At 40.0% G+C, this 12819-nt stretch overlaps 1 protein-coding gene across 1 annotated transcript in view; it reads left to right on the top strand.

Moving 5' to 3' along the window:
- The window catches only part of plod1a (procollagen-lysine, 2-oxoglutarate 5-dioxygenase 1a), a 29208-nt gene that overhangs the window by 15197 nt on the left and 1192 nt on the right, over positions 1-12819 (top strand). Inside the window, exons 9-18 of the mRNA XM_040003668.1 lie at positions 25-156; positions 2496-2617; positions 2790-2894; positions 3050-3175; positions 4769-4904; positions 5001-5114; positions 6890-6955; positions 7225-7329; positions 8761-8907; positions 12606-12731. Of these exons, the coding sequence (XP_039859602.1) occupies positions 25-156; positions 2496-2617; positions 2790-2894; positions 3050-3175; positions 4769-4904; positions 5001-5114; positions 6890-6955; positions 7225-7329; positions 8761-8907; positions 12606-12731 (1179 nt within the window). The remainder of the gene's footprint in view (positions 1-24; positions 157-2495; positions 2618-2789; positions 2895-3049; positions 3176-4768; positions 4905-5000; positions 5115-6889; positions 6956-7224; positions 7330-8760; positions 8908-12605; positions 12732-12819) is intronic.

Below are 12819 nucleotides of genomic sequence, written 5' to 3'. Positions count from 1 at the left end.
GTTTAATGTGTGTGTTTCTAACAGGAAAATGAATACCCTCTGGTAGTGATTGGCATCTTCATTCAGCAGCCCACTCCATTTGTTACAGTGTTCTTCGAACGGCTGCTGAAGCTCCAGCATCCCAAGAACAAGATCAAACTCTTCATTTTTAACAAGGTAACTACATTTTCCTGACACTCAGCAAAAATATGTCTGATGTAGTCTGACACAAATTAGCATCACACCAGAATACCTCACTAAGATGTAAATACGCTGGCTAAATGAAATACTGTGGAGTTTATTTCATAAAGCTGCTACTTCTATATATATGTACACACACACACACACACACACACACACACACACACACACACACACACACACACACACACACACACACACACACACACACACACACACACACACCAGGTGCTAGTATAAAGTAAAGAAGGATCATTATGTGCTTCACAGCTACTCCAGCAGTCTGTGAATAGAAACTTGCTCTGTGGGACTGTAGTTTTATTATCAGACAAAGCCTTTCAGGTTATTTTACAGAGAAACCCAAAAGTAATGTAACGCGTAGTGTAACAAATTACCTTCTCCTTGGAGTTATTAAGTAATGTACTGTAATGCACCGGTCCCCAACCTTTTTTGCGCCACGGACCGGTTTATGCCCGACAATATTTTCACAGACCGGCCTTTAAGGTGTCGCGGATAAATACAACAAAATAAAACTAGTACTGGTACCGAAAAAAAGAAGATTTATTCATAACACACATGAAAAGACCCAGGAAAACCGAGTTAACGATAAAAACGATAACAAAATAACGCTGAAAAACGATAAAAACCCTGAAAACCATACATTTCACACCTGAGCCTCAACTCTCGCGGCCCAGTACCAAACGACTCACGGACCGGTACTGGTCCGAGGCCCGGGGACCGCTGCTGTAATGTACATATTACACACAAAATGTGTTGTGTGTAATATGTGTAATACACTACTTGCGTTGAATAACAACACCAACACTGATCACAACGAAGAAAGGAAAAACCTCAACAAACACGCACAAACATTTGACCGCATAGCGTGCAAGCATGTGCATGAATGTAATGCTGTTGATGTGTTGCTTAGGGACGGTGGTGACTCTCAAAGCAGAGCCAGTGACAGTCGATAAGTGATATCGATAATGGAATCAGAATGGTTACAGTATCTACTCTTATCACAGCTGCATGACCTTCTTACTTTGACGTTTTTGAGGACTTCTCTTCACATGAAGGTTTATAAGGACATTTTCAGTCCTTCTAAAAATTCTAATTCTAAAAATTATTAACCTGCTGGATTTAACGTAACTTAGTAGGTAATGAACAGATTGATTTAGGCAATTTTAACAGAAGATGGGTTCATGATTTTCTCTGTGACAAAGTCCATGAAACTAGGAGAATAGTTTGTTAGACTGCTGTGTGTGGAACCCAGCAGTGCGTTCAGCCACAGAGAGTTGGAGGGAATCAAGTACTTGTGATTTGTACACAGTGTCCTCAATGTCCAGGCAGCAGTTATCCTTTGGCGCCTCCCCACCTTTGCCATATGAGTTAACCTTTATGCCCTCCTCAGACATTTCTGTACATTCTTTTCAACTTTTTTTTTTGGTTTGGCAAACATTTAGGTGGTGTTATAGCCTGTGACATTTTTGCAGGAAATCTTTTGTCAAATCTTTGAAATCGAGTGTCTTTTACTCTTACATGTAATGAATACGCTGTTGATGCATTTTCACACTCTTTAGACACCTCAAGCAGTTCTGCAGAGCCTCGCTGGCTTCCTGCTTCCACCTCCTTGCAGACTTGGTGGCAACAGGAAGTCTTTAAACAGCAGGAACATACTGAGGTGCTAACTGGACAAGAGTGTGGTCTGATCCACTGAGTGGGAGGAGGTTTATTGTCCCGTGTTTTGCAGTCCACATATTACTGCAAAGTGGGCAGACTGGAGTCCAGACTGGTGTGATTAAACCAGTGATGGTGATTAAAGCCTCTGCGTGTTTATGCAGTAGGTCAGCAACAGTCATGTGTATGATGTCAAATGCTGCTGTACCATTGGCTAATGAAGATCATTTGGTCTTCTGCTTTCTGATTGGCTGACCTGCTCCCTCCACCCCCAACCACCATGCTCCTCACCACTGCCTACAAGCTCGAGTTTTACCACACATCACAGTCGAAGTGCAGATTGTGGATTTGTGACTTGAGAGGATGCAGTCAAGCACTTTTATTGAGATTTGTGATTATAAGAAGTAAACAAATAAATAAATATGAGCAAAATTTGAATTACAAGTTTGCAGTTCTAGTATATTTGTGAAAACATCAATCTATGCATTTTTTCTGTAACCGTAAATTTAAAACACAAGCGTGTAAAAAACGTACAGGTTTCTACACATTCTCACTTTTTATTCTACATTTTGCAACATATTTATCTTCACAGCAATCTTCCTGCTCTGCATATCTTTGTGTTTTCCTTTTCCCTCCAGGAAGCTCATCATCAGCGTCAGGTCCGATCTTTCCTGAAGGATTATGGAAGCCTGTATGAGAATGTCACAGTCATCGAACCTGAAGAAGAGATGGATGGAGCTGCCTCTAGGAACCTAGGCCTGTGAGTACTGTCCAACCAGAACGTGACACATCTTCATTTTAAAATGTTTATCAACTGAGTTGCAGAAGATGATGTGTACTCTTCATTATACAGTATTAAGGTCAATAACAGATTGCTCTTTAAATTCTATTATAATATATGTGCTAATCTATCAGTGTGTTTTCTTCTTCAGCGATCTGTGCCGGAGGGACCAGGACTGTGACTATTTCTTCAGTTTGGACATTGAAGTGGTCTTAAAGAACAAGGATACACTCAAAATTCTGATTGAACAAAACCTGTAAGGAAATGTTTTTATACTGAGTCATTCGCTGATGTGCTGGCAGTAGTCACAGTCACATTTAACTTCTTTAGCTCTAGTGTATTTATGTGAGTTGAGTATATGTCTAGATGAAGAAATGTAACACATAGCACTTCTTGAATGGCCTCCTGCAGTCCTATTGTAGCACCAATGATAACTCGAGCTGGTCGGCTGTGGAGCAACTTTTGGGGAGCCCTCAGTGGAGACGGCTACTACGCCAGGTCTGAGGACTATGTGGACATTGTACAAGGACGGAGAGTGTAAGTTGCTTATTTGCTCCCTAAAACCTTTGTCAGCATTTAGAATTTTTTTTTGCATTCCTCATTTTTGACCATAAAAGGCTGAGGGGGTATTGTCGTCACCCGTGGGTGGTACAGATACCCAAATCTGTGCCTGCAATAACTAGTGTGTCTAGGTGTATCTAGGAAAACTCTCAGACAAGTTTGAATCCTGGTGACTTAAAGGTCAAGGTCAGAGGTCAAGTTTCCAGAAAATCTTGTGAATACAATAACTCAAGAAGGAATTGGGATTTTCAAACTGGTGCTATATGTTCATCTTTTAAAAATCGAATGAGTTTGATTCTCAGCAACCTTAGCCCCAATGTTCACAAGTGTGTGTGAGCACAGGAGCTGGATGAGAATTTAAAATAAATCGAGAGTTTAGGAGAGGTGAGAGGCAGACCTGTCTTGATAAAGATAAAGCGTTGGTAGAAGTTGTCAAATGGCAGGAACTGCTGCGGCTGTTTGTAAGTACAACCCACCTGGACCTTGGCTAGATCCACCTTCACTTGATCCTTCAGAATAATAAAGCTCTGGGATGAAAGTGTGTCATCATGGAGTTCACACTCTGTGATAGCGCAGTTCAGCAGGAACCGGAGAACAGCAACAAAAACCTCAAAACATCAATGTCTTTGAGAATAAAGCAGAAATTTCAAGATTGATGTCTAAATGCAATTTTGAGAAAAAAGGTGAAATGTGGAAATATGGAGATGTTGTATCTATAAAATGCTTTGACTGACAGCATCTGACAGCGATTGTGCTCCCTCTGCTCGACCGTAAATTCAGCTTTCTTTGGCTCTCGTCACCTGTCTGGAGATAGGAGGGATGTCTGATCTGCTGACAATTAATAACTGCAACAACATCAAGAATAAATGAGTATGTTCCTGTAGGATTTCTTATGCTAGAACCATTACTTCAGTTCAAGAGTGAGGCTTCAGGTGAGAAGGGAGAGGATGAGATGGGGATGAGGATGGGAGAAGTGGTGGAGAAGGCAGATGAGAAAGATTAGAAAGAAAAAACTAGAAAGACATAATAAAAATATAACTGTAAGATTTTTAAATGGTCAAATATTATTTGAAACAGATACTGGTGAGTTTAAAAATTGAAATAACTTATAACAAATTCTATGTATACGATGAAGGAGAGGTATAAAAAGATTCTCCTTCTGTCCTTGATGATTGACAGCTGAGTGTAAGCAAGGTGGGCAGTGATCATGTTTATGTAAGAAATGTAGGCGTGATTGGACGTGATCGCCACAGGTTATCACGTCCAACATGGTGGACAGCTCTACAGTGATGTGTGCATTAGTGTATTGTGTTCTTTGCCTCGTTCCCCTGAGACGTTACATTCTCTTTTTTTGTTCGTTTCACGTGTCACGTTCAACATACATCACCAACTAACAGTCAGCTTGCATCAGTGATGACATTTTGTTCAACTCGCCACAAAAAAAAGCACAGCAGGCCTGACAAAAAGTGCCTGTAGGGTGGGCTTGTTAAATAATGACCAACAGAAATTTGTAGCAGCTAAGACTTAATTGGAACATTTGTTGGTACATCAATTATCTGTTGTTTTTAGGGGCGTCTGGAATGTGCCATATGTGTCCAATGTGTACCTGGTGAAAGGCGGCCTCCTCCGTAGAGAGCTGAAAGACTACGAGCTGTTCAGCTCCTCGGACCCTGACATGGCTTTCTGCCACAACATACGCAACAAGGTCAGTAAGAGAAACAGGAAACTGTTTTTTTTTTTTACCTAAAGAAAAGTTCAAAACTGTCCACAGTAGTGACTGACCTGTTGTTTTTGCTCTCAGGGAATCTTCATGTATGTAACCAACATGCACACATTTGGCCGCATCCTGTCTACAGAAAATTACCAGACCGGTCATCTACACAATGATCTGTGGCAGATCTTTGAAAATCCACTGGTGAGATGGTTGAAGAAACACCTGGAAACATTACTAGCTGCTGTAGTGTTTGTGGCAGGCAGAATGGTTATTGCAGTGGCAGAAATGAAGTTGGTGGAATTAAGCTACTATGTACGATATAAAAGCTGTTTTAATTTTATAGTGATGTATAAATGTTAGCTACAAAATCAAAACATTCATATAAGTACACAGTATCTCACCACTCAGACACTATGTGTTATATAGGCTCAGTAAAGGATCCCTGTGTTTATATAAAATCAGAATCACAAATATAAAATGAGACAAAATGGAAAAACAAAGCAAAGGAATAAAACAGTGTAACATATGAAGAGTGTTTAAATAATTAATGTAGTTTGTGTGAATGTATAGACAGTGGGTTTTTAGGTTGGGTTTAAAGAAACACCGCTTGCTATTTTTTACTAGGACACCAAATGATGATATATATCTGCGAGAGAACGTCCACAGTTCCTCCTCGAGGAAACCTTTGATAAACCTAATCTAAAATATGTCGGACTAGCTTAAAATTTCAGGGGAGTAGTTGCCATATCTCAATTTCACCAGTGTATTTTTGCCATGCCACCAAACATGCTAACGTTTCAGTTTTATGACCTTCATCAGAGCATGACAACATGCAGGTCATATCATTTATGTACTGCAATATGGCAGGTTTAAAAAGTCACATGGTAATCCACATCCTGGTCTCATCGGTTTTCCTAATCATTAGATGGATGACAGATGAACACTTCATTGATCCCAAAGGGAAACTGCTGTGTTACAGTTACAGTAAATAATAAATAAACAACAAAGATAGTAAAGGTGCCACAGATGCCTGGTAAGGGCCTCTTATACTATGAGATACAAAAATGTAAAAGTAAAAATGAAGTTAGCTACAAACAGTAGACGTAAGACAGACATTGTGCAGGAAACAAGTGCAAACTGGATTCATAAATCATGTGTTCATGAAGGTATAATACAAAATATGTTTGGGATCTTAAGTGTGACAGGTGTGTTGTCTCACTCTGGTTTGTCTCACTCCCATTTCTTCCTGTTCCATGTTGAAGCTCCACTTGGAACCTTGTTAAGATCCAACCATGCAAAATATGAGTTTTCAAGTGGTCTTAAACTTTTGATCAGGACTGTATCATCTACAGTACACATCCACTTAAATTGTTAAGTATTAAAATGCTTTGCCATGTATACTGTAAAATAAGAGCTATGCTTATTTCCTCCCTCTGTGCGCTTCTTCAGGCACAGTGTCTTCAATCATCTTAGCTCCACACACATATTTGGAATATTTCTCAGAAAAATCCTGAAAAGAAAAATGAAATTTAAAAGTAATTATCTACAGAAAACTGTCTGAGAAAGTCTTTTGTAATGTTCACAGTGAAATTCAGTTTGTGTTTTTTGTGATGTGATGGTAGATAAGATATATTCACAGGTGTGCTGAACCAATCTTCTTTTTTTTTTTTTACAACATTATACGACTTCAGCACAAATGATCCATGAGAACATTGTAGATGTCGTTATAGGGGATTTCCGTGTTACGAGTGCCGACATCAGCATAAAGTATCAAAGTTTTAGTATACATGTCAACATCAACATTACTGAAACAGTCAGTTTAAACGTTTTTTAACGTTACTGTCTAAGCTAAGCCACCGTCTGATCTTCATATGTAAAAGAAGGCAGTCTAGAAGAATTTCTGCGTCTACACGAAGGTTTGATGAGGACACGGTGTGATTTGCAATGAGCAAATCTGTATGTTATATTTATTTCAGGACTGGGAGGAGCGCTACATCCACGAGAACTATACCCGCATCATGAAGGACAAGCTGATTGAAAGTGTAAGTTTAAACTCGAGCTGAGCTGGAGTCAGATTAACCTACTGAATGAGCTGTTGTGTTTAGAAGAGGCAAAAGCAAATACATTGAACTCCTATCAACTTCCATGTTTCTTATAAATATTGTGGCACAGATAAGAAGTTAGTTCAGTTACATCTGCCATAACCAGAGGAACTAACACCGTCCTCAGTTTGTAGGACCTTCCTTTAAGAGGCAGTTCTGTTACAAGCTGTTACTCGGTGCTTAATGCTGTTGTATCTTCTGCCTTCCAGCCTTGCCCAGATGTGTACTGGTTCCCAGTCTTCTCCACTGTTGCTTGTAACCACATGATTGAAGAAATGGAGCACTATGGAAAGTGGTCAGGAGGGGGCAATGTGGTAAGGCATCTTGTTATTAACATTAATCATGTAGTCATGATTATTGATAATAACATGTCAGTCATGTAATAAGACGACATCACTGAGCTCCAGTGTTCCTTATATTCAGTCTTTGTTTGCATTATTTGTCACAAGTTCATGTCATTTGCATCTTCCAGCTACATACCCAACTCTGAAAACGTCGGGACAGCTGCTCGTGTAAAAAAATAAAAAGTGAATGTTGTGATTTTCAAATTTCAGAAACTCATATTTGTATTCAAATAGAACAAAGAAAACATATCAAACGCTTATAAAATGTGCCATTTTAAGAAACATACTAGCTCATATTTAATTTGATGACAGCAACATCTCTCTAAAGGTAAAGACAGCCACTGTGTAGATTCCCTCTTCTTTAACAACAGTCTGTATTTCACTCGCTGAACCCACGTCCTCATTTTAGGTTTTTTTAGTAGATAAAGGCTTAATCAAGAATTGAGCTGCTGTTTGGTGAAGGCCTCGATGGGGCCTGGCGGTGGCTCCCGGGCCTGGCAGATCCCCGCGTACTAATGAGAAGTGAAAGAATTAAAAAGGGGAGGGACGGCTTGTAGACCTGGGGGTAAGACCTGGAAGGGGCGTGTTTGGAGGTGTGGCCCTGCTGCTGAAATTGAGATCATTTATCTCCAATTAAAACTGAGAGTAGTTTAATAATAAAAAGCCAAACGGTCTCTTTTCACTTCAGACCAGAGCAGCATCCATGTTTTCTTCTGCAGTCTGTTTTAAAGCTGCTTGGCCCAGAGAGAGACCTGAACCTGCATCTGTGGACAGCACAGTAAACTGTGTTTGCACTGATTTTCACACAGATTTATCCAGATTCTCTGAATCCTTCGATGATATTCTGTACTGATAACAATTTCAATTTTCACTTCAATTTTATGTATAAAGCGCCAAATCACAATAACAGTCGCCTTATATTGTACTCGCGCTTTATATTGTACAGTAGATCGTACAATAATAACGAGATCAGTTTTGTTGAAGGACATTATTCTGAAGTTGTTTCACAATTTATAGATGCAGTTTTTTGCAGACAGGTAAACCTCTCTCTGCTCGTCTTTATTTGATGTCACTGACCTGTTACTTATTAACCAAGTTCATTCAAATTGTTCCAACAGCTCCAGTTTCTTTTCAGTACTACTTACTTTTTCAGCCTGTTGCTGTCATCAAATCCGAAAAAGGCCATAAATGTCTTTTTTATAAAGTCAGTTTCCCAGTTCATACATTTAATGTTTTCTATATTCTGTTGTGAATAAAATGTGGTTTTAAAATATGGAGATTTACAAATAACTGTATTTGTTTTTATTCACACTGTACAGGCTCCCAACCTTTCTGGAATCTGGTCCTGAATACCTCCTGTACTTTAACTATATACCTGATAGAAGTTTCTTGTTTTTACAGGATAACCGAATCACTGGTGGCTATGAGAATGTCCCCACCATCGACATCCATATGATTCAAATCAACTTTGAAAAAGAATGGCAGAAATTCTTAGTGGAGTATGCGGTACCAATCACAGAAAAAATGTTCCCTGGATACTACACCAAGGTAAGACCATCACTACACACACTTGTGAAATGTTTCAGAGAAAATTCAAGAATCTCCTTCCATGTGAGATCTGTGAAGGATGTTCTCAGCTTTACTGAAGAAGCACACTGTGAACACATTCTCAGCTCATTTACGTCACCTGCTCTTGACATTTTGGTGTCACATGCACTGATTCATTTTTTTTTTATCTTTAGTACACACATATACCTGAGTGTTTGTAGAAACAGGAAGAAATTTCAAGCAATGGCACATGAATACTTCTTTAAGACACTCCAGCTAGGCCGGCCACATCCCACAGCTTACATATAAAACAGCTGACAGACATGAAACCTGTGATCATTTGGTGTGCATGTGTGTACTTTGTGTGGTACCGTGAGTGTGCAGTTCAGTGTGTGGTGACAGTGTGTGTCCGTTTACCTTTGTGGTGAGAACCTTTCTCCGTAGCCTGGCAGGATTTCTGTTACGACCTTTCTGTGTGTCACGTGTCAGCCGGCGAGTGAGAGCTCCCCAGCCTGCAGGACCAGCTTCCCACCCGGCTTTTATATATATATATATATATATATATATATATATATATATATATATATATAAATATATATGTAAGCATTTGTAAAAATATAAAACCATAATATACATAAAACACAATTACTTAAAAGAAATCAATAAATTTTGTTTTGAACTTCAAAGATTTTAAGTTCAATTTTATTTAATCATTTACCATATAGATTAAATAAAATTGGAGACAAAATCCCACCCTGTCTAACACCATTGCTCACACCAAAGGGGGCAGAAATACTGCTTCCTCATTTAACCTGCATGTTCTGATGAGCGTACCAGTAAGAGAGAATCCTCACGATGTATTGAGGAACTCCCCGTCTCTTCAATTTATCAAAAAGTTTTCTGTGGTTCACTCGATCAAAAGCCTTAGAGGCATCAATGAAACACATGAGGACAGATGAATTTTTAGCCCTATACAAACTGACTATTTCCTTGAGTGCATATATGCACATGTCAGTGCCGTGCTTTGGTTTGAAGCCAAACTGATTATCCAGAGAAGAGATGAACACACTAACTCTGTCAAACAAGATTCTTTCTAACACCTCAGATAAAATACTGGCTAGTGCAATCGGCCTAAATTATCCAAACAGCTCACTTTTGCAGCTTTGTCCTTCATAACTGGTACCAGTAAAATACACAGCATTGAGTCTGGTAATATGCCATGAATCATAAACCCAGTGAAACAGAGTGCTAGAAGAGGAGCTAGCCTTAAACTAGCATGTTTTAAATGTTCTGCAGTGATGTGATCCAAACCAGAAGCTTTATTATTAGATAACCTATAATGGCTTCATATACTTCATATGTCCTTACACTTATTGTGTCATTACTCATGTCAAAATTGTCCTCATGTGGTTCACTTTTTATACAGTTAAACAACGCACTGTAATGCTGTCTCCATAATGCTGCAATGTTATCTGCCCCAGAAACACCTTCAACAGTTGATGGTAGAGATGGTTTACAGTTATTAAGTCTCTTTCCAAAAATCTGTCATATTATTACACAGCATTTTCCTGGCCAAAGAATCTGCTCTCAGCATTTGCTCATTTTTAGTTATAAAGCGAACAGCGTACTTATATCTGGCATTCGCACATTTTTTCTGTTCCAATTCTGGGCCTTGTTTAGGTCTTCCAGCCATGGCCCAACATTTATAAGCTATGCGAGCTTCATCATGGTACATGGATACATGTTCTTTCCAGCCAGGTCTGATGTTAGTTCTCTTATGCTTATATTGTTTATCAAGCAGTGTACCACTTTCATACAGAGCAGTCACTATATCATCATACATGGAGCAGAGTAAATGTTTATGCACAGCATTCTTACAGTTGACATCCTTGCACAAAATAGCTTCTTTGGGTAAAGAAATGTTGTTCAGATGTATATCGGTATTACTATGATAAGCTAAGAAATCTTCACTAAATGCTGACCAGTCTAATTTTACACTGGTAGCAATATTAGCAATATTATTTCCAGTTGTTGCTGGCATTTGTTCCACTTTCACAGTAAAACCAAAAGGTATATGGTCTGACACAGTTACCTCATACCTAATAGTCATGTTTGCTAAAGCTGCATGTCCATCAGCTGTACAGCCAAAGCTCCGGCTCCCTGCCTTCCGCGCGGGCCGCCTTTACTTCAACTCCTATCTTATTCATAGCCTTTCCTTTTTTTTGTTTTTCTTTAGGTCACGAGCAGTTGTCCAAGCATTTCACTACATATCGTACTGTGTATGACTGTGTACGTGACAAATAAAATTTGAATTTGAATTTGAATTTGAACTCCCCCACCGCTCCTCTGCGTGTTTCCCCAAGGGAAAGTGGGAAGCAGTCCCCGACCCCCGAGCATTCAGAGTAACAGGCTCAGCCGGCACCTCAGACCTACACTCAAGAGCAGTCACACGTTGGTCGACCTCCACAGCATTGGTCATAACTTGCTCGCAGACATCCGCCTGTAGTTTAACTACATGTTTTAAAGCACCCACCTCAGCGCACAGCTGGTCCATTCGCCGTAGTAGACAACACACATCCATGCTGGAGTATGTAACAGGCGGCAAATCATCCAGGTGATGAGAGACAAATGTTGGGATATTCTCCCCACACTCATTCAGCACTTTAAGACAGAGTTTAATATTGTTGGCGTCTTTATGCTGTCCTTTATATCCAACGCACCGCTGTGAGGTAGTGGGGCAGAGCTCAAACAAAACTTTCTTGGAGGCTTCAATCCCCTCGGATTCAAATGTGTTCGTGGCCAACAACACAATTTCATCCTGACTTAAAGTTTTGATTTTTACAGCAAGGAAATTAAGTAGTTCATCCTCTACAATTACTCTTCCATCAGTTGTTTTATATATCTCTGGTTTTAATCGTGACCGTTTGAAAGTCGGAGCTACGTCTGCACCACCACCTGCTACATCCGCCATCTTAATCATTAGTCTGTTTGGGCTGCCCACGCCATCACGGGTTTACCTGGCCAGTGGGACCCGGCTGTAGCTGATGCATTAGCTCAGCGAGCAAGAGCTTCTCTGTCCTCCTAGGGGAGCCCGGCTTGTTCTCGTGTTGCGAGTTTTACTCAGGCTTCCCAGGTCATAACACATCAAGCATTCCATTCACACCACCATTAACGATAAGAGCAGTGGTTTGGGAACGCTTATATGTAAGCTGTGGGGCATGGCCAGCCTAGCCGGAGTGTCTTAAAAAAGGGCCATGACAGATGTAACTGCATCTCTTCTGAGATGTTGGAAAGTACTGTGTAATGATCAGGTGATGACCAATGATTTTGATATCTGGTTATTTAACTGGTAGAACAACTGGAGGACAAAATCAGCCGTTAAATGTTATGAACTTGTTGAGTAAAACAGGATAACAGTCGACCTCTCATTGTTTCTGTGCTGCTATCCTGTGTGTGTATTACTGACCAGCATGTCTTATCATCAGTGTGTTACACTCCAGTCGATTTAGTGTAGTGGGACAGAAACCTGACCCCTCTCATGCCACATCATGACAGCTACACATTCTGTTCCATCTCTGGAGGTGAATGCTGGACCAAGAACCAGGATTCTGCTTAATTTCAATAAACTAGAGTGTATCTGTGTACAGGGGGCTACAGGCAAACGTTTGCATGATTCTTTTCCCTCTGTGTGTTTGCAGGCTCACTTCGAATTGGCCTTTGTAGTTAGATATAAGCCAGATGAGCAACCCTCCTTAAGGCCGCACCATGATGCCTCCACATTCACTGTAAACATTGCACTCAACCAAGTAGACCTTGATTACCAGGTGAGTGTCAAGTGCTCCATTTCCACCTACGTTTCAGTTAACATGTATTTTGGTTTTATTCGCACAGAGACCAAATCATTACAAATTC

Source organism: Simochromis diagramma, unplaced genomic scaffold (genome assembly GCF_900408965.1).
Source record: "Simochromis diagramma unplaced genomic scaffold, fSimDia1.1 OVJJ01000466.1, whole genome shotgun sequence".
NCBI classification, from domain to species: domain Eukaryota; kingdom Metazoa; phylum Chordata; class Actinopteri; order Cichliformes; family Cichlidae; genus Simochromis; species Simochromis diagramma.
Note: the sequence above shows the minus strand (reverse complement) of the source record. Positions and strands in the feature narration are given on the sequence as shown.